A 19,895-nucleotide genomic window follows, 5' to 3' on the forward strand; every position below is an offset into this window, starting at 1 on the left:
TATAAGTATTCTCATTTTAGAATATATTATTAAAGATTCTTTTAGAAATTGTTAAGACAGGTTTGCCGATGACACTGAAAATTTTATACTTCTGAAATCTTTTCTATGTCATTCTATACCATTCCATTCCACTGCACTCATCAATTGCTTTTTCGCCATATAAAAAAATGCAAGAATTAATCCAATTTAAATGATAACTGACTAGAGTAATTAGTGCAATGAGTTACTTGACCTAACAACAAGCAAGGAAGAATTATTGCATAGGAAGTTCACGGCATCGCTACTGCGTTCATTCAAATCTAAGCACATAAAATGATCTTACAATTATATTAACTACATTTTAATGGGTAATCTTATCAATAATTGAATTCTAATGTCGCGTACAATATAAAAATAAATTATAGGAAAGTAGTAAGTTCACGTTTTTGCAGCATTCAGTATTGTTCCGGAATGAAGATGAGGAAAGTATAGATAGCCACAAACCTTCGAACATAGGTAGTAGGATATCCGGTAAGGATAAAGCAGATGCTGCGTCTTCTCCGGAATCTTTTGAATCTGCACGTGATGGAGTAAGTTTAGATTTTATTTATATATTTTTTTTACTTGCATATCATATTATTTTATTCGATATTTTTACATAGATATTAAATTATTTTATTTTTTTTTTTTTTTACTTACACATATATATAATATTAATATAGGTAGCAGATTTACGGGAATTTGAAGAATTCTCCGAATTTTTCCCGCACTTTGAAAAACAAAAATTATATCACGCTGCACTCAAACAACACGAAGACAAAAGCATTTTGTGCAGGTAAATTTTGTTTAATTTTTACGATATATTTAAAAATGTAGAAATTTATATGCTTTATATAAATTTATTATAATTTATATTTTTATTATAGACGTTTGCATACAGAGTTAGTAAAGTGTGGCTCGGACATTGAATATTTAGCAAAGGTACATTGCTTGCGACAAGCGTATACAAAATTGTTCACTATATCTTCTGCCACAGAATGGATCGCGGACATAGGCAGACAAGTCATTAGTGATTTGATCATGTATGCAGACAGGGTATACACAACATACATCATTTTCTTCTACTTGAAAAAGATATAAATATGTATATCTTAAAATAGTTTAAATTGGTTTTTAATAAATGATTTTTTATTTTCAATATTAGGATCCCAAAGATTATCTAATGCATTACGAACGAATGTTAGAATTTTTACAAGAGCCAAGCAACCATAGTATGATGGAGGAGGAATTAACCGGAAGAGGCGTCAAATGTATAAATTTCTACGATGTTCTGATTGACTTTATTTTATTAGATGCTTTCGAAGAAGTTGAAAAACCGCCTTCATCAATTAAAGCTATTTTACAAAACAGATGGATATCCGCTAGTTTTCGTGAAACTGTAGGTACTTAAAATAGTAAATGCTTTTTTAGTTTAATTTCTTATTGATGTCTATTAATTTTATATTCAAGGCCATTGGAACTGCAGTTTGGTCAGTTCTTATGGGTAAAAGACAAATGCTGAAATATGATAAAGGATTTCTAGCCCATTTTTACTCGATTTCTGAACAAATTTCTCCAGTGCTTGTGTGGGGTTTCCTAGGCCCAGAAGGAAGTCTACGTTCTACCTGCCACTATTTCAGAGATCAAGTAATAGAATTCCTTGTAGATATATTTAATTTCTTTAAAGTAAGATATACTACTGTTGATAACCTCGCTGAAGATATACTCAGGGAAATGAAAGTAAGAGTCGAAAATATAAATCAAAGACTTTCTCTAGAAGGTTGTTAATCATGCATCATAATCATAAGCACTATATAGCAGTGTCAAATATATATAGAATGTTCTAACAATCTTTACCCTTTTGTATTTGTTGCAAGTTGTCTGTCCATATTTATGCACATCAGTGCAACTATTGTATGAGTTTTATGAAAGCTGATATTATGAGTAAAAGATAATTGAATTTATGATGTAATAATATTTCTTCAATCTCTTTCGCATTTACATTATTTTGTATATTTCAATTCAAAACACACATGAATGTAGGAGTGATTCTTTATATAATTTTATTTCTTGTAATATGTATATTGTATAGATTATATGTAGATATTAATCTCAATACGCTTTTAGTACAAGAATTTAGAACAAGATGTTTAACCCTTTTAGTGCCGACCGAAAGAATTGTACCTAAGCAAAAAGTACCAAATCAATTTGATGTAATTTGTAGTTTGAGAAAAAAATCATAAAAAGGAAAGTAAGAATCATATTTACAAAATTCAAAACGGAACATATTACAAAATAAAGGGGGAATAAATTAATGCCAATTGTATTTCACTATTTTTTGAAAATCATACGAATAATTCTTATTCAAAATTAATAGGAAAAGTGCAAAAATCAGTTTTTTTTTGTAAACAGTATTTGCAAATAAGAAGAATAATCAATTGGTCATAGTTTGATGTGGAATACGTAGTATAAAGCATCAATACTGCATTCTCAATTATTTGTAGCAAAATTTCTAACATCAAAAACAAAGCTAAATGATAATCCCATGATGCGTAGGAGGATTATTTGCTCCAAAACAAGTGAGCTGGTATAACATTACTAAAATAACATTCTAATATTATTATAAATATTTATAGTTATCCGGCTATTGAAAATGTGTGATATTTACTTATTATTACTCATACAAATAATTTACTTAGCATTTATGGTTACTAATGTATACATCGTGTAATCCTTTATTGCATATATTACAAATTGTGCGTGATCTCCGCGTAAGCCCACAAAAAATTTTATTGTTGCTCTGTCGACGCAAGATTATTTTTATTTTGTGAAACATAAGGAGATATTCTGTTCTAAACAGTGTTATTCAAAATCTATGACAGTCTCAAGCAAATCTCCCGTATCGAATTTTTATTTTATGGTACTAGCGTATACAGTCTCGGTATCGATCATCGCGAAATATAACAAAAAGTTAATTCCATAAACAATTTTTTCGATTTGTGGAACATCTCACACAGTGCTTCTTCAGAAAAATTCAACCATTTATAACGTTTTATAAATTTATTTTGAGATAAAGTTCTCTCGCGACGCGATTAGTAAGGCACCATCGCATACACAACGATATATCATTGTTCGGTACTAAAAAGGCTAAATATAATTATTTTATTATAAAAATGAGTTTTAATATATTGCTATTATTTCAACGTTACCAAATTGTTTATATACTACAAAGTAGTTGTAATGATATAATGACAAACTATTTGTAGCATTTAAAAGTAGTATGATGAAAATGTTCCAATTCCTAATATATTCCATGAAACATTACGATATGATAGTATGAAGGCACTAATAATAATGACCTCTTTATTAATAAATTATTAGAATATATACAGTTTTAATTAAGAAACTTTTGGAGAAACATATTTGGTTATTTTATTTCATGTTATAGATCTATTTACATCATCTCCTTACTATCAAATATAAACAATATTTTTTTATAATCTCTTATAAAAAAATAATCGCTTATAAACATTATATAAAATACAAAGAGTCCATTGCCAAAGATAAGAATAATGTCGCTACTGATAACCCTGTGACCAGTATGAATATGTATTTGTTTCAGTACAGTTATACTTTACGTTTTATATTACCAACGTAGCGTGAAAACATTCCACTATTGTAATTATTTAAGTGTTACTTCTTGCAAATTAATCATGGATAACAAATACAACAAATTTTATATACAAAGAAATAATATGCTATGTAAACATTGTTCATTTGTCTTCATTCAGCCTCGCATTTTATACTGCACTTATACAAAATGAATACATGCTAAAATATTCGAGACACAAGTATTCTATCTTATTCAAGTATAGAGCATGATCTTTTTCTCACTTATAATAATGAATGCAGTTGATATTAATAATAATTCATTTACATTTATTATTTATTTCAAAATCATTCAAACATTACGTTCAGTATGAATTTTTACCTAGATGATACTATATGAAATATGTAAGTGTAATATGCCATTCTTATTCTCATTTTTATATTTATGCGACAGACTTCACAGCGCCAAAATGATATCTTTATGTATAATGTACATCAGAGTATTATGTATCATCGCATGCAATATTACAGCTCAGTCAATAAAAAATGCATATATGTAAAAATTTAAGAAACAAATTTAACTAATATGCTGTTCCTTTATTTAAAGATATATTTACGTATTACAAATATCACACTTTGATCACATATGTTTATTATATATATGTATATATAAGTAGTTTAAATAAATAACGCATCCATTATTTCATCATCAGATTCTTCTTCATCACTCGATGGCACGAGTGGCATTATTTGAGTTATATTATTTCTACGTTTATATTCTGCAAAACTCTCCCTTTCTGTGATAAAATAACTTTTGTTAGACTCTGCATAACGTGATCATCAATAAAGATTTACTAAATATTACTGTCAAACATTAATCGTTAATATTCTCTTCTTTATATAAACAATTATATATATAAATATATATATAAAACAGTTATATGAATAAACATAAAAAACTGTTTATTATTAATTAAATGGTATGTGTTATAATTACCTATATTTTTGAAAGACTCAAGGATCCAGTCCTTTTTATATATATGATCTGGATCTACGCTGATTAAAGGATTCTTTTCCATTGCGATAAATAATCTTAACCATTCTGTCCCTATTATTTTGATAAAAATTATATAAATACATAATAAAAATAATATAACAAATAAGTAATAAGAATATTTATTTTACCTTTATGTGCTTTTACAAGTGTAATCTTAACTTCTCTTCCTACATTTCTATGGGTTGTTTTTTCTGCTATTACAGTTCCAAAAAAATATGAGCAAATGTAATATTTTTTTGAGTTTGTTATTGTGCTAGAAACCGATATAGACATTTTTTATATAATCTTGCTAGCAACATTTTATATTAGATATCAGATATTTAAAATACCTAAATAATATGTGATCACATTCAACATGGAGAAAATATTCCTTTATATCACATAGTAAAATACGTACGATGACTGTAGTATCAGTCTGGTACCATACAATTTTCGGTGTGTGATATTTACTCACAAGTTTTAAAAAGCTCATAACGTAAAGTCGTAGAAAAAGTGTATACACTTATTACATGTAAAACAATATAAAAATACGATATCACTTTAAGTTTTCATGAGTACAAAATCCATCCTCCTATTCGTGAAATATAAATATCTAACAAACAAATTTGAATTCGGAGAAAAAGAACAAAGAATCATAAAGATAGTAAACTTAAAAAAATATACTGAATTGCAAAACTACTGTATTCTGAAGAACAATAAACATACATATAAGAATAACACAGATATAATAATATATACATACATATGTAGATGCATACATAAACTTAAAAAGACAGTTCATGCTTTTGATTGGTGGAATTTTTTTTATATATTTATAATCAAGTACATATTTTTCGATTTTTATAATTTCATATTTAACAATGATGGCTTGAACAATTATTTACAACGATTTACATTACAAATGTAAAATTAAGAAAATAACTTTATTTGTAAAATAAAACTAAATTTTTAATTTGAAACCTTTATTTTTAAACGATAAAGTAATATTTTTAATGTGAAAAGTAAAGATAATAATCTACAAAAATCTTCAGATTTTCTTTAGCGGCTGTTCGAATGAAAGACATACTATGTATACTATATGTTTGAAGACCAATAAAGATTCATTTCACGGCGTTAGTTGATAAGCCGGGCGTAATCACGGTAAAACGTCAAACACAAAGATAAAATGTCAAGAAACGATGGCAAAAAAGATTCGTCAGCGTCAGCGTTTCGAAAAATCGATGTTGATCAATACAGTGATAATAATTTCAGAGAAGAAGACGCTGACGGAGGAATAGGAGGACCTACAGGCCCAGATGAAAATGAAATTTTGACACTTCTTAGCCAATATCCTTTTCATCGCTTTTATATAGATATAATAACGTTACAGTGATTTTTCTTATGTTTCATCGCATTTTCCTTAATATTTATTCAAGGGTAAGAATGCAGAAGCACTGATATCAGTATTGAGGTCTGCACCACTTGGGTGTAAAAATCAACAAGTAAAGGTAACCTCAGAAACACGCCCTTTACTTCAGCGTTTAACATACGAGTTTATGACATGATGAAATTTATTTTTATCATTCTAAAGTACACTTTAGTACATGTGGTATAAGATATATTGTTCCTTTTATATTAATATCATGAATACATAATTTCATAGATTACAAAAATTCACAATTGAACATATAATAATCAAAATATTCGGATATAATATTTTCCATTATACTACATTTATCATGTTATAACAACACAATAATTTACACAATGATAGTTTTACCATAAAGGGGACAATATATTATATGTACATTATCTTATAAAAATATTTGTACACTTGCAAAAACCTTTCATGAATATATTATATATGTTATAGGAAACATTTAAAAATTTCATTGACACTGTAAAGAGATCTAGCTATTATAGTTATGTTTGTAAAGTTTGAAACAAACCTAGAAATGTATATGAAAGCCATAAGATATTTAATGCAAGTATATATATATTTTATGATAATGATAAATGTATTTAAACAGTCAATTATCCATAATATTAATAAGCTTCTAAAATGACTATTCATGCTGTGTATTAATTTTTTATTAAATATATGTTTGCAATCAATATATTGTAACTTTTATATACTCTTTCAAGTTGATATCAAATTTTACCAGTGTAATCAGGATAGTCATGTCTGATTATAGTATTAGTAAAATTTCAAAATGTTTTATATGACACATACAATATATACATAAAAGATTTTTATGGTAAGTGTTCAAATGCTTTCATGAGCTGTGAATTGTGTATATGTTTTATGTAATAAACATGTTTCATAATGTAGTATTTAACGAAATGAAAATGCATACTGATTTTATTTTGTTAAAAAGACATAATCTTTATTTTGTATAATCTACATATATGTGATTTTGCAAAAGCCAATAGTGATGATATATTACAGGATAACGCAAGGAATCTGACGTTAAAAGTTCTTCTAAGTATAAAATCTACTCAAATAGATGATTGCTTAGCACAATTAGATCGTGACTTGCTGGATGTTTTAATGAAATATATATACAGAGGATTTGAAATTCCAACGGAGGGTAGTAGTAGTCATTTATTAACCTGGCATGAAAAGGTATACAATATCAGTGGTGTTGGCAGTATTGTACGAGCGTTTGCAGATAGTAAACGTGCTTGAAAAAATTTGTACATTTTCTAATGATGTTCATTATAATAATTACCATTAATCCTTACTGTTACTCATTGTCATTGTTAATACAATGAGGATGTAGATAGAGGATGTAGATTCCACATGAAAAATATAACACATTGGTGTACATTTGTTATCAATAAAGTAATTTTTATTTCTTATATATTTGGAGAAATGTCTTTCATTTTAAATCTCCACCATTATTGATAAATGTTTTTTGTTTTTAAACTAGAGTCTTCTATGTTTTATGTACAAAACAATAGTACAATATATCAGAAATAATATTTATATTTTTTATAAGAATTTTGTATATTATGTATCTATATATTCGTCTGCATGTAATAATTTTATAACAATTTAATACATATAAAACAATAGTACCATATATATATGTTTTATATTAAATGATAATTAAATCTTATTATCAAATACATAACGAAATGGATAAAATTAGTATATTAAATAAACTCTATAATAGCTATGACCTATTTCATTATTGCGGAAATATCATTTGACAGAGCTTTCATTACTCACATTTGTCCGTTACTGTGAGCATTATCATATTTGTTTGATGTATCAAGTATAATGCACTTACAAATACTGCATTTGCTCTATAACAAGAAAATATTTGTATTTTTAAAGAAAATATGATAAGTATGATGTATGATAATTGGGATGTAGTGATGCTTACTGTCCTTCTTTAAAATATTCTTTTAATGTATTGCTAAACCTTTTGCTGTATTTAACAAATTCTCTTTTTCTCTGATCCAATGCCTGTTTTCCAGCAGAACCACGAATAAATGCAGTTACTTCATTCACTGCATCCAAAAGTTTCTTTATTGCGCTTGCAATTTCTCTAAAACAGGTGTATTACAAAAGCATACTGTATGATATAAATAAAACTATTTTGACTACAATATACATAAGTATGGAAACATACTTTATTGTTTCGAGAAAAGTTTTCCGATCTGTTATTTCATCAGGAATTCTGCTAAGTATTCTTTTTAAGGAAGTTGACTTACGATTTAATTCCTGGAAAGCATCCTCAGACCTAGATGATCTATATTCTACAACTGTAATTATAGTATAAAACAAATACAGAATATTAATCATGTTAAACATAGTATTTAATTATATTTTACTCATATTTTATTTTATTATATTAGAATTATACCATCATAATCAGAAGCTGCTCCTTGTAATCTTAAAACACTCTCATTCATATCAAGATTAAGTTCTGCCCGTCGTATTATACCAAGGATTAAATCGTATGTAATTCCTGGATGGGAATTTTCAGCTTTCAATAAAGCTGTACGTAATGTTTGAGCTGCCAATACATTTTGTCTTTCTAGCTATGTAACAATGGATTAGAGAAATCAATAACAAATATGAAATAGAAATGTATATTCTTTAATTAAAATAATCTTTTAAGATATACATATGAAGAGTATCTTGTTTATATATTCGTACAAATAATATATTCGTAAGAGGTTTCTGTAAGTGTTCAAATATTTTAGTGAGTAACTGAAATTACAATCTACAAGTAAAAGAAATGTCAATACCTTCATTAATATTGGTCTTAAGATGACAGGAAGGACCAGTGATATAACTGGAGTCTCATCGCCCATTGTCATCCTTTACAACGTTTATTTAAAAGTATAGTTCAAATGTAATTAATTCGTAATCGGTTAAATGCGGCTAATTGATTTCTTAATTGGCCAGTCCAGGTACAGATTGAATTGTTTACATTAAAAAGTATCTGTTTCGATCATATTCCTGATATGACAGCTGTCACGCTTAGTGTCTCATTCCAAAACGAGGTAAACAGGTTGAGCAACTTGATTTTCAGATGAATACCTTTATTTTAAATTTTTCTCGAATACGTAATATTTTGCAATTTTTTTAGTAAATTTTGAAATTAGGGTAATAAAACATTGTAATTATTCGAAAAATATGATAAAAGTATTCTCAATACACCAAATATTTTATCATCTTACAATTCCACGAATATTTTTAGTAAAACATCTCTAAACATCTAGTTTACCAAATATATTCCCTATTATATTCAGGTGCAATACCAAATGATTCTAAATTATATTACGGACGATCAATGAAATAGCGCCTTAATATAACGCGGTTAAAACGAAGTATATCAAAATATTGTAGTAGAAAATAACCTTAAGTATAACCCCACAATTATCATTTGATTATACGTATGGAATATTGCTAATTTATTATTGTACTTGAATTAAATACCTCATATAATTATTAGAATCTTCAACAATGTTGGAACGTAAAGATCCAGAAGGAAATTTATATGTTTTTGTAAGTAATTTATTGTATATAACCTCACTTTTTTTTGTGTGGAATGTCACTGTTCTTTTATTTGTCTTTTTTTATGGAATAGAATGAAGAAGATTTACCATACGAAGAAGAAATTTTGAGAAATCCTTATTCCGTGAAACATTGGCAACGTTATATAGATCATTTAAAAAGTACAAAAAGTAGTAATTTAAACATTGTGTACGAACGAGCGTTAAAGGAACTTCCTGGAAGGTAGAGAACATGTCTTTTCTGCTTTTTTCTGTCAAACAATTTTTATAAAATAATCAAATTCTCGTTTTTGATTAGCTATAAGTTATGGTACAATTATCTTCGTCAACGTGTCAACCAATTGAAAGGGAGGTGCATAACAGATCCGCTTTATGAAGACGTAAATAATGCATTTGAGCGTGCTTTGGTTTTTATGCATAAAATGCCCAGAATTTGGATGGACTATTGCACATTGATGACAGAACAATGTTACATTACGCGTACTCGTCAAGTTTTTGATCGAGCACTTAGAGCTCTCCCTATCACGCAACATCATCGTATATGGCCATTGTATATTGAATTTTTAAAAAAGCATAATGTCTATGAAACTGCAGTTAGAGTTTTTAGAAGGTATCTTAAGGTAAGATAGAATATTTTTATTTATCTTCATGACCTATATTTAATAATGTGTTGTTTATTTTTAGCTAGCTCCAGAAGATACAGAAGAGTATATAGAATACCTGATATCAATCGGGAGGCTTGACGAAGCAGCTGTGAAACTTGCACAAATTGTTAATCAAGATGATTTTGTATCAAAGCATGGAAAATCTAATCATCAATTATGGAATGAATTGTGTGATTTAATATCAAAGAATCCTTCTAAAATAAAATCTCTTAATGTAGATGCAATTATTAGAGGCGGTTTAAGACGTTATACTGATCAGTTAGGCCCTCTTTGGAATTCTTTGGCGGATTATTATGTTCGTAGTGGTTTATTCGAAAGGGTATTTTAAATAATTTTTCGATTTTGTAAAAAATATAATTTATTTATGTTTTGTTACTGCATAATTTCAATACTTTTATTTTGTACAGGCGAGGGATATTTATGAAGAAGCAATACAAACAGTGACTACTGTTAGAGACTTTACTCAAGTGTTTGATGCTTATGCACAATTTGAAGAACTTAGTCTTAGCAAACGTATGGAAGAAGCTGTAAAAAATCCTACTGAAGATGGTACAGGACGTGTATATATATATATACACATATATTTAACTATATAATCTTATTTAGTATATAATATTTACAATTTTTTATTGTCTACAATCGTATTCCCAGATGATATAGATCTAGAATTGAGATTAGCACGATTTGAACATTTAATGGAAAGGCGTTTATTACTTCTGAATTCTGTATTACTCAGACAAAATCCTCATAATGTACAAGAATGGCATAAAAGAGTTAGGCTTTATGAGGGACAACCACACGAGGTATTTTTATGAAACTTTGTAATAAAAAATTGTTTAACGACTTTTTTATTATTATAAGTTATAACTTCTCTTTTTAGATTATTAATACATATACAGAAGCTGTACAGACTGTACAACCACAATTGGCAGTAGGTAAATTGCATACTTTGTGGGTTGAATTTGGTAAATTTTATGAAGAAAATGGTCAAATAGCAGACGCTAGAGTAGTTTTCGAGAAAGCAACTCATGTTCCCTATACTAAAGTCGATGATCTTGCTTCTGTATGGTGTGAATGGGCAGAAATGGAAATTAGGCATGGGTATGGAATTCTATTGTTTTGTAAGATAGTAATTTAAATGTATCATCATTCTGTAACTAACGTAATAACTTCGTTCATACAGAAATTATAAAGAAGCGTTAAAACTGATGCATCGTGCTACTGCTATGCCATTCCGTAAGGTAGCTTACCATGACGAAACAGAAACAGTTCAAATGAGATTGTATAAATCTTTAAAAGTTTGGTCTATGTATGCCGATTTAGAAGAAAGTTTTGGGACTTTCAAGGTATATTTTGTAAATAACTTTATTTATAAAATTTTAAATTCTTGTACTTTTTCATTTGCAGACCTGCAAAGCTGTGTACGACAAAATTATAGATCTAAAAATCGCAACGCCGCAAATCATTATTAATTATGGACTCTTTCTCGAAGAAAATAGATATTTTGAAGAAGCTTTCAGAGTATATATTAAATTACATAGGAATACTATTTAATCTTAATAATCACCTTCCATAACATTTAATTATTATTTTTAGGCTTATGAAAAAGGTATCGCACTCTTCAAATGGCCTAACGTTTACGATATATGGAATACGTATCTTACAAAATTTTTAAAACGTTATGGTGGAACAAAGTTAGAACGAACGCGAGATTTATTTGAACAGTGTTTAGAATTTTGTCCACCAAAATATGCCAAAGGTATTTTTACATAATACATATTTAATATAATTATAAGTTCAACAAAAAATGATGTCGATATTAATTCTTATATTATTGTAGCCTTGTATTTACTGTATGCAAAATTAGAAGAGGAACATGGTTTGGCTAGGCATGCAATGTCTGTATATGAACGAGCAACTAACGCTGTTCTTCCTGAAGAAAAATTTGAGGTATGAAGCAATATTTTATAAAAATGTAACGAACATAAATTTAATAAAAATTCAGTATATGTATACGTCTTACAGATGTTCAACATATATATTAAAAAAGCAGCAGACATATATGGTGTCCCAAAAACGAGGCAGATATATGAAAAAGCTATCGAAGTACTTAATGAAGATAATACGAGAGAAATGTGTTTACGGTTCGCAGAAATGGAAACGAAATTAGGAGAAGTTGATAGAGCTCGGGCAATATATGCGCACTGCAGTCAAATTTGCGATCCAAGGGTATGAAGTATTGTTTGAATCATTTAAAGATAATATTAAAATTAATATTACATACATGTATATCTTTATACCTCGTTTAGGTGGCTTCAAATTTCTGGCAAATATGGAAAGAGTTTGAAGTGAGACATGGTAATGAAGACACTATGCGTGAAATGCTTCGAATTAAGCGTAGTGTACAAGCTATGTACAACACTCAAGTGAATATGATGTCTGCACAAATGTTAAATAATACATCAAACTCACCATCTGATATACCAGCAGATGCAATGCGTCTTTTGGATAGTAAAACACAGGGTATAGATCTTGTTATATCACAAAAGAAGTAATTGAAAAAATTAAATATATAGTTTTACTAAAGTAATAAATATAATATTGCAGATAATATTACCACATATAAGGACAGTATTAAATTTGTTCGTGGTGCGATAGAAAAAGATGGTAAAGCAGAATCTCAAGTAAACAATCCGGATGAAATAGATATTGATATTGATGACGTCGATGACGCTGAAGCAGATGTAGAGGAAGGTAATATAGAATATATAATAATACATCAAAATTTTTATTACATTTCATCGCATGTAATGTATTTATAAATTCCTTCAGAGAGAGTTTTAATGCCGACATACATATTTTATGTTTTATTTTCTTATTCGTATCTTTATTTTTAGACATACCTGTTGAGAAACAAACTATTCCATCACAAGTATTTGGTAGTTTAAAGACAACTGATGGTGAAGATGATTAAGGCATGTATAAATTGTTGGAAAAAGATGTAAATAATAAAATTCACAATAAAATATAAGATTTGTAATTGGAATACATCGTTGATACAGCTAACAAAATATTACTTTCAGCGACAAAAATTAATTTTTCTATATAACTCTTTCACAGAAAACAAATCAGTATTTTAGACTATTCATCATAAAATGTTCTTACAATTTTTTAATAATATCATTTAAACTAATTTTTAGTAGATGATAATTCATGATAGGATCAAAGTCAAGGCTAACAAAATTAAATTATCTTTTATCGAACATAAAAGTGTATTATTTATTATCCTACAAAATATTAAATAACATATCTTGGTGGATTTATAAAATGGAGATCATTGTAGACTTCAGGCTCATCCATATCAGGATGGCTTTGTATATATTCTTTAGCAATACCTCCAAACACTATTAATTCACCACGACCAGCTACGAGTGAATAAAGAATTCTTTCATTAGGACCTGACTGATCACTGTGTTTTAAAGGAATCCACGAAGCACTACATTCATCGCATAAAACATTCGTAATGTCTAACACAAATATGGATAACGTATTTCTTGTTTTCTTTGCAGATTTTGATTGCGTTCTTCGATTTCTAATACTTTCTTCCATTCTACGAAGAGATTCTAATTGTCGTTGTCGATGACTGTTAATGTCATAACGCACTGGTTCGTTGCGAAAAGCGGTCATACTTAACATATTATCATAACATAAAGTTAAATTCTTCGTAAAATTAGGTAGATGATGCGAAGGACGTGGATTTTGTACAGATATTTCTGAGAAAGATCCATGTCGTCCATTAATGTTTACGTCTCTATCAATATGAGATACACTCCCTTGTCTAAAAATGAAATACAGTCCAATTATGGATATCAGTAACTTTATAATCAGTAATAACGATAAATTTATATGATCAAACCTTGCATGTAATGGAGATGAATTATTTATTCTTGATGAAGGTGTTGCTTGGCAAGTCACTTTCTTGAGCGATATACTCATATCGTTTGGCTTATTCTGACACTTATTTATACTAAGAACAATAACATGATTTCCTACCTATTAAATTAAAAAATAATTAAACGATACAAAACATCGTGAATTGTATGTTAATTAACAAAATATTACCTTACAAGCCTGGTGGCACCAAATACGTGTTGGAGCCCATTCAGTATTGTGCATGTTCACTTTTTTCCACGTCCATGCTGTACCTTCCATTTTCAATAACCAAGCATCATTCATAGCAACATTAGGTCCAGTGCAACCTCCTAATATTTTTGAAATTTTTGAATTTTATTTAGAAATTTATATTAATATATTTAAAAAAAATTACAAGAAACTCTTGCAATCAGAAGGATCTTTAATATCTATAGGATTTTCAACTTATTTTTGAAAACTTTACCTAATATAAGGAGATGTTTATCTCCAAGCTCAATCTGAGACTGACCATAACGTGGTTGTGGTTTCAAATTCGAAGTAGCTTGCTTATGCCAACTATAGGAATCCAAATTTAAACACCACACGTCATTGGATCTGTCTCAAAATAGTACTTTGTTGTTATTAAATCAAATTAATAATTACTAAACAACATGCAATAATTTTAGATGTTTTACCTATATCCATTACATATACCACCAAAAACAATCATACAATTTTTGTGAATTGATGCAGAATGTGCTGAAGTAGGTGGAGGTGTTTCCAAGGTGTTTATAGCAATCCATTTATTGGATTCTATAGAATACACATGTAATTCATTGAACAACCTTGATTGCTAGAAACATACATAACAATATTGAATATTTCTCATTTGTCCGATTTAAATATTTCTACTCTGATTAGTGATAACTTTTATCTAATTGTACCTGGTGAACAGAATATAGCGCTGGGTGGGACCAGCCACCAAATAAAATGAAACTCTTTTTGTAATACAACATAGTAGCACAAGCTTTTGGAGATGGATAAGTTCCCATTGTAATTAATCTGACCCATTTCCTTGTATCCAAATCTAATCTCCATAAATCATTGAATGTTGTGCACGTAGCAGTACATCCACCAAAAACATACATAGAGTTTTCATATGTACAAGCAGAATGTGAATGTCTCTTTGCAATTGTAGGCATCCAGTGTTTAGATGGCCATGAACTCCAAAGCAATGATCCGTAAGTCACAGATTTATGAAAGTGTGTTTTATTGTGTTGTATTACATCTGCAACAAAAATATGGATTTTATTAATTTTTAGAAATATATCAACACTGATAAAAACTTACAGATATATTTATGGTGGCTTATGAAAGTATTTGAACACTTACCATAGGGAAATTTTTATGTATATGTTATATAAATATTAAACCAATTTCAAATATTATTATGATAAAACACGATCATGATTATATTAGTAACATTTGAAACCAATCTGAAAATGGATATAGAAGTTACAAGACATTTATTGCAAACATCCATTTAATAAAAAATTAGCATATAGCACAAATAACCATCTTAAACATATAATATATGTTAAAGATGGCCCTACTAAATATTTAGCTCTACTAATATAATTGACTGTTTAAATACTTTCGTAATCTCCACAAAACATATACTTGCATTAAATATCTTGTAGTTTCCATATACATTGAAAAATTTGTTTCAAATTTTAATATAATCTGCATACTGTGTCCCATTACAATGTTAATAGAATTTCAAAATGTGTCATATAACACATATAATACAATACATTCATAAAAGATTTTTATAAGCATTTCCACACTTTCGTAAACCACTATATACAGAATAATCGTATTTTACATACTTTTGGTGGCACGAAACCATCTTTTGGACACAAGTTTACATTGTTGAAGATTCTTGTATGGTGGAATTAAACTTAAAATATATTCTAATACAACATCTGGCAAATCATCAATATTACACTCCATTTTGCGTTAAATGCTTCTTAAAAATGTTCTACCGACGAACTTCCTTTTATATTATGTCCAATTTGGGAAATTTCCCAGGCAAATGAAAGTTGTTACTATCTTAAAGATTCGAAAATCATGTTTCCTGTTACTTTTCGCTCATTCTGCAAACGTGAGAGATTCTCATCTGAAAATTAAGGGAATTTTGTATATGACCAATTTTACAATATCTCCACGTCATGGTAGATTATTCTATACATATTATGCATTTTACTTAATCTTTTCATTAAGTTACAAAATTATACAGGATAAATTACTACAATTTTCATAAATAAAAAAATAACCTAAAACTAAAAAGCATATGTGAAGCTGCGATATAATACTAGAGGCGGATCTTTACATGTTGACTATTATAGAGTTGATATTCATTTAACAGTAATTAAAGAATTTTTAAATCCCGTTAATTTCATTTCTTTCCTTCTTTATCAATTTGTTTTAATAATTATTTTCCTTATGTATCCATATTTGCGTACAAAACGATGTCTTTATAGAAAATCATAACTGGGGAAAAGAATTGTAGTTATAATTCTGAACAACTTCAGATTTTTATTCGTTACTCTCGATTTCAAGAACGCTGTCTATGGAATAACCGATTTGGATTTATTTTAAAATAAATGTTTTTTATAATATACTTAGAGTGATAATGATTAAAGAATGATAAAGAAAATAAACTTATTTTACTTGAGGCCTTGATAAATTTAAAATTTTTGTGAATCTTTTTAATGAATTTTTATACACGGAAGAATTATATTTACGTCTCTACAGTGTATTAGGCGCTTTGAATCTATCGACAGTTATCTTCAATAAGAATGATATTTATATTAATCTTCTTGTTGGTTATTTGCCAACAAGAAGGAAGAAATGCTGAAATAAATCCATCGGAAACAATAATTTGGGGTCCAGGATTGAGGCCAGATAAAGTGACAATGCGAGCAAGATATATTTTTCTACAGTTTATCGACCTACAAGGCAAAAAGTATGTTTTTCATTTTTATTACATATAGATACGTATATTAAAAAAAATTATATTATATATTATAGAAAATATCTAAATATGAATTCAACACTAAAGTTTAGTTATATTTTTTAAATATATATATCTCTTTTTTTTCACTTACTGAAAAATTGCTTTAGTTTAACAGAATCACCTGGAAAAGATATAATAACTGTATCCATACAAGGGCAAACTTCAACAGGACACATGTGTCATATATGGACACAAATTCTAGACTGTAAAGACGGAAGTTTTATTGTTAGATATAAATTACATAATACGTGCTTCAATTTCAAATTAAAAATAAAAATGAAACATAATAATTTACCTATCCTATTGGTGGAATCTAAAGGTATTATATTTGTTATCTACTGCATAAGTCTTTTTATTACTTCTTGTAAAATAATTATTTCTATAATATAAATAATTTGATAAAAATTTTTAGGACCTGTTTACGAAGAAGAATGTTACTGTCCAAATTCTTCTATTAATAGTTGGTTAGAAAATTTAGGATGTTCAAAAAGTTATAAACAAATGCAAGATGATCTTGCTCCTTTTCCAAATGTTGACTTTGACAAAATGCGTGAAAGTATTGTAAAAACATACGATCGGCCAGGAAGCGTTAGTCTATGTCACTATGTAATTCAGTCTAACAAAGTAAATACTATTGCAATCTGTAACTTTAAAATTCAGTTGAGACTATATATGAATTAAACTAGATGAAATAAGATTTTTAGGGAATGTCATGGCCGCTATGTAGGCTTTAAGATATTTATGGATTCTATCCTCCTATCTCTTACTCGCAAAGTTTTATTGCCAGATATTGAATTCTTTGTGAATTTGGGAGATTGGCCACTTGTTCCAAAAGAGGGCAAAAATTATCCTATCTTTTCTTGGTGTGGCTCTTTTGACACTAAAGATATTGTTATACCTACTTATGATATCACAGAATCATCGTTAGAAGAAATGGGAAGGTAGTAATTTAATCGCATTTTTAACAATTATTTTAGATCATAATACATGGTATATTAAGCATTTTTCTATTTGCTAATACTATATGTAAAACAGGGTAATGTTAGATATGCTGTCTATACAAGGTAATACGGATACACCATGGAATGAAAAGATAGAAAAAGTATTTTGGCGTGGTCGAGATTCCTGTAGAGAACGACTCAATTTAATTGATATTTCCAGAAAATATCCTGATTTGTTTAATGTTGCAATTACAAATTTCTTTTTTTTTAAAGATGAAATGGATAAATATGGTCCAGAACAAAGCCATGTGTCTTTCTTTCATTTTTTCAAGGTAAGATCAACACAGCTATGAATTATGTACTTTAAATGCAAATGTAAAAATAATTAAAAGGTAATAACATTGCAGTACAAATATCAGTTATGTATAGATGGTACAGTCGCAGCTTATCGACTTCCATATTTACTTGCTGGCGATGCCTTATTATTAAAACAAGAATCAAAGTATTATGAATTTTTTTACAATAATCTTGTACCCGGAAAACATTATATATCTGTTAAAAGGGATCTGTCAGATCTTGTTGAAAAAATTATGTGGGCTAAAGAACATGACCAAAAAGTACTACAGATTGCCAAATCTGCTAGACAATTTGCAAGGGATAATTTGTTACCAGATAATATATTATGCTATCATGTAGTTTTGTTTCATGTAAGAAATTCCTGCAAAAATTATGCAGATTCAACTTCATTTATTTTTTACTTAAATATATATCATAGAATAACATGCTTTTTTTACACTTTAGGAATGGAGTAAACGCTTAAAGAGTAAAGTTAAAGTATTAGATAACATGGAAGAAGTGCTGCAACCCAAGCATTCTTGTAAATGTTACAACGCCGATGGAAAACTTAAAGAGGAGCTATAATGTTAATTAAATTATTAAGTAATACGATTACTCGATTTTGCTACTCGATGCATAAATAACATGTAAACTTTTGTATGTTTCTTGTAAATGAGAATCGTTGTTTTACAGTAAATTATAAGATAAGGACAACGATAAATTTCAAAATACTCAAATTATTATAATGATAAAAAATGTCCACTTCTTTTATTTCCAAAATTTGAAAATATATCTTTTTACGAGATTATTTTCTGGTTTTAATCATCCAAACATATATTTAGATAATATATTATATGAACAGAGAACAAAGAGAAATTTTGTACATAAAAATTTTGTAATATAAAATGACTAAAAAATTATCATACATAAGATTAACATAAGTAGTATTCACAAAAAAATATTGTACTCTTTGTTACCTAGATATATATATATATCTATATATATATCTTTATATACCTATGTAAAAGTTAAAAGAACTTCTCAAGGAAAAAATAAAAATCAATGTGTAAATTCATAAATCTTTTAATGACAATCAAGAAAATATAAAATTAGATAAGTAAATAAATTTATTCTAAAGCAAAATATATACTGAAAGCCGTAAATAGTTAGTACGTATTGTATCATGTGTCATATGTCATAACTTGGTGTGACAGATATGTTTATACTGTATTATGAACACCAAAATTCTTAAACTGCACACGCAT

At 28.0% G+C, this 19,895-nt stretch overlaps 7 protein-coding genes across 11 annotated transcripts in view; 4 read left to right on the forward strand and 3 right to left on the reverse strand.

Annotated features, from left to right (window-relative positions):
* LOC117206988 (mitoguardin) overlaps positions 1–3,668 on the forward strand; it is a 42,802-nt gene extending 39,134 nt beyond the window's left edge. For all 3 annotated transcript variants that reach the window (XM_033446753.1, XM_033446754.1, XM_033446755.1), the window contains 5 exons: positions 432–569; positions 702–814; positions 906–1,074; positions 1,184–1,417; positions 1,489–3,668. In XM_033446753.1, the coding sequence (XP_033302644.1) occupies positions 432–569; positions 702–814; positions 906–1,074; positions 1,184–1,417; positions 1,489–1,806 (972 nt within the window). In that variant the 3' untranslated portion in view covers positions 1,807–3,668. The remainder of the gene's footprint in view (positions 1–431; positions 570–701; positions 815–905; positions 1,075–1,183; positions 1,418–1,488) is intronic.
* A 535-nt stretch (positions 3,669–4,203) lies between these two features.
* LOC117206991 lies at positions 4,204–5,347 on the reverse strand. Its single transcript, XM_033446760.1, has 4 exons — positions 5,014–5,347; positions 4,813–4,937; positions 4,625–4,735; positions 4,204–4,424 (listed from the first exon to the last, which is right to left on the reverse strand). Exons 1-4 carry the CDS (start codon positions 5,154–5,156, stop codon positions 4,306–4,308), a joined length of 498 nt encoding a protein of 165 aa, XP_033302651.1. The 5' UTR covers positions 5,157–5,347; the 3' UTR covers positions 4,204–4,305.
* Positions 5,348–5,756: 409 nt separating this feature from the next.
* On the forward strand, positions 5,757–7,527 carry LOC117206992 (actin-related protein 2/3 complex subunit 5-C). The gene is made up of 3 exons (XM_033446761.1): positions 5,757–6,010; positions 6,099–6,171; positions 7,113–7,527. Exons 1-3 carry the CDS (start codon positions 5,850–5,852, stop codon positions 7,350–7,352), a joined length of 474 nt encoding a protein of 157 aa, XP_033302652.1. The 5' UTR covers positions 5,757–5,849; the 3' UTR covers positions 7,353–7,527.
* A 111-nt stretch (positions 7,528–7,638) lies between these two features.
* LOC117206990 (programmed cell death protein 10) lies at positions 7,639–9,233 on the reverse strand. Its single transcript, XM_033446758.1, has 5 exons — positions 8,927–9,233; positions 8,539–8,716; positions 8,305–8,437; positions 8,056–8,220; positions 7,639–7,975 (listed from the first exon to the last, which is right to left on the reverse strand). The coding sequence occupies exons 1-5, from the start codon at positions 8,996–8,998 to the stop codon at positions 7,891–7,893; spliced, it is 633 nt and encodes a 210-aa protein (XP_033302649.1). The 5' UTR covers positions 8,999–9,233; the 3' UTR covers positions 7,639–7,890.
* A 414-nt stretch (positions 9,234–9,647) lies between these two features.
* Positions 9,648–13,467, forward strand: LOC117206985 (pre-mRNA-splicing factor syf1 homolog). The gene is made up of 15 exons (XM_033446747.1): positions 9,648–9,689; positions 9,772–9,920; positions 9,996–10,317; positions 10,382–10,681; positions 10,770–10,911; positions 11,014–11,165; positions 11,243–11,463; positions 11,546–11,708; positions 11,770–11,883; positions 11,959–12,121; positions 12,203–12,312; positions 12,388–12,591; positions 12,672–12,885; positions 12,970–13,116; positions 13,260–13,467. Exons 1-15 carry the CDS (start codon positions 9,648–9,650, stop codon positions 13,334–13,336), a joined length of 2,520 nt encoding a protein of 839 aa, XP_033302638.1. The 3' UTR covers positions 13,337–13,467.
* A 138-nt stretch (positions 13,468–13,605) lies between these two features.
* On the reverse strand, positions 13,606–16,420 carry LOC117206987 (F-box only protein 42-like). Of its 2 annotated transcripts, none has more exons than XM_033446751.1 (7): positions 16,164–16,420; positions 15,219–15,562; positions 14,970–15,127; positions 14,759–14,889; positions 14,485–14,624; positions 14,279–14,415; positions 13,606–14,200 (listed from the first exon to the last, which is right to left on the reverse strand). In XM_033446751.1, the coding sequence occupies exons 1-7, from the start codon at positions 16,285–16,287 to the stop codon at positions 13,660–13,662; spliced, it is 1,575 nt and encodes a 524-aa protein (XP_033302642.1). In that variant the 5' UTR covers positions 16,288–16,420; the 3' UTR covers positions 13,606–13,659. The 2 variants fall into 2 exon arrangements, with proteins under 2 accessions (XP_033302642.1, XP_033302643.1); XM_033446752.1 differs by lacking the exon at positions 16,164–16,420 and adding an exon at positions 15,667–15,685.
* LOC117206986 (protein O-glucosyltransferase 2-like) lies at positions 16,284–19,438 on the forward strand. 2 transcript variants are annotated; one of them, XM_033446748.1, is made up of 8 exons: positions 16,284–16,508; positions 17,179–17,302; positions 17,461–17,672; positions 17,766–17,977; positions 18,050–18,294; positions 18,389–18,626; positions 18,702–19,001; positions 19,096–19,438. In XM_033446748.1, the coding sequence occupies exons 1-8, from the start codon at positions 16,298–16,300 to the stop codon at positions 19,213–19,215; spliced, it is 1,662 nt and encodes a 553-aa protein (XP_033302639.1). In that variant the 5' UTR covers positions 16,284–16,297; the 3' UTR covers positions 19,216–19,438. The 2 variants fall into 2 exon arrangements, with proteins under 2 accessions (XP_033302639.1, XP_033302640.1); XM_033446749.1 differs by having other exon boundaries at positions 18,714–19,001.
* The last annotated feature ends 457 nt before the right edge of the window (positions 19,439–19,895 follow it).

Source organism: Bombus bifarius, unplaced genomic scaffold (genome assembly GCF_011952205.1).
Source record: "Bombus bifarius isolate JDL3187 unplaced genomic scaffold, Bbif_JDL3187 scf7180000008014, whole genome shotgun sequence".
In the NCBI taxonomy this organism is placed as follows: Eukaryota; Metazoa; Arthropoda; class Insecta; order Hymenoptera; family Apidae; genus Bombus; species Bombus bifarius.

What these genes read in the sequence shown, in the direction of transcription:
- LOC117206991 (XM_033446760.1), bottom strand. Translation starts at nt 5,156, where the DNA reads ATGAGCTTTTTAAAACTTGTGAGTAAATATCACACACCGAAAATTGTA. An exon ending in ACTTGTAAAAGCACATAAAG is followed by an intron (nt 4,736 to 4,812) that starts GTAAAATAAATA and finishes TCAAAATAATAG; the next exon opens with GGACAGAATGGTTAAGATTA. An exon ending in TGAGTCTTTCAAAAATATAG is followed by an intron (nt 4,425 to 4,624) that starts GTAATTATAACA and finishes ATTTTATCACAG; the next exon opens with AAAGGGAGAGTTTTGCAGAA.
- LOC117206992 (XM_033446761.1), top strand. Translation starts at nt 5,850, where the DNA reads ATGTCAAGAAACGATGGCAAAAAAGATTCGTCAGCGTCAGCGTTTCGA. An exon ending in ATTTTGACACTTCTTAGCCA is followed by an intron (nt 6,011 to 6,098) that starts ATATCCTTTTCA and finishes ATATTTATTCAA; the next exon opens with GGGTAAGAATGCAGAAGCAC. An exon ending in GTAAAAATCAACAAGTAAAG is followed by an intron (nt 6,172 to 7,112) that starts GTAACCTCAGAA and finishes GATATATTACAG; the next exon opens with GATAACGCAAGGAATCTGAC.
- LOC117206990 (XM_033446758.1), bottom strand. Translation starts at nt 8,998, where the DNA reads ATGACAATGGGCGATGAGACTCCAGTTATATCACTGGTCCTTCCTGTC. An exon ending in ACTTTTCTCGAAACAATAAA is followed by an intron (nt 8,221 to 8,304) that starts GTATGTTTCCAT and finishes CACCTGTTTTAG; the next exon opens with AGAAATTGCAAGCGCAATAA. An exon ending in GAATATTTTAAAGAAGGACA is followed by an intron (nt 7,976 to 8,055) that starts GTAAGCATCACT and finishes TTCTTGTTATAG; the next exon opens with AGCAAATGCAGTATTTGTAA.
- LOC117206985 (XM_033446747.1), top strand. Translation starts at nt 9,648, where the DNA reads ATGTTGGAACGTAAAGATCCAGAAGGAAATTTATATGTTTTT. An exon ending in TTAAAGGAACTTCCTGGAAG is followed by an intron (nt 9,921 to 9,995) that starts GTAGAGAACATG and finishes GTTTTTGATTAG; the next exon opens with CTATAAGTTATGGTACAATT. An exon ending in TGAAGCAGATGTAGAGGAAG is followed by an intron (nt 13,117 to 13,259) that starts GTAATATAGAAT and finishes CTTTATTTTTAG; the next exon opens with ACATACCTGTTGAGAAACAA.
- LOC117206987 (XM_033446751.1), bottom strand. Translation starts at nt 16,287, where the DNA reads ATGGAGTGTAATATTGATGATTTGCCAGATGTTGTATTAGAATATATT. An exon ending in GGTATATGTAATGGATATAG is followed by an intron (nt 14,890 to 14,969) that starts GTAAAACATCTA and finishes ATTTTGAGACAG; the next exon opens with ATCCAATGACGTGTGGTGTT. An exon ending in TCATCTCCATTACATGCAAG is followed by an intron (nt 14,201 to 14,278) that starts GTTTGATCATAT and finishes TTTCATTTTTAG; the next exon opens with ACAAGGGAGTGTATCTCATA.
- LOC117206986 (XM_033446748.1), top strand. Translation starts at nt 16,298, where the DNA reads ATGCTTCTTAAAAATGTTCTACCGACGAACTTCCTTTTATATTATGTC. An exon ending in TCGTTAGAAGAAATGGGAAG is followed by an intron (nt 18,295 to 18,388) that starts GTAGTAATTTAA and finishes TATGTAAAACAG; the next exon opens with GGTAATGTTAGATATGCTGT. An exon ending in ATCATGTAGTTTTGTTTCAT is followed by an intron (nt 19,002 to 19,095) that starts GTAAGAAATTCC and finishes TTTACACTTTAG; the next exon opens with GAATGGAGTAAACGCTTAAA.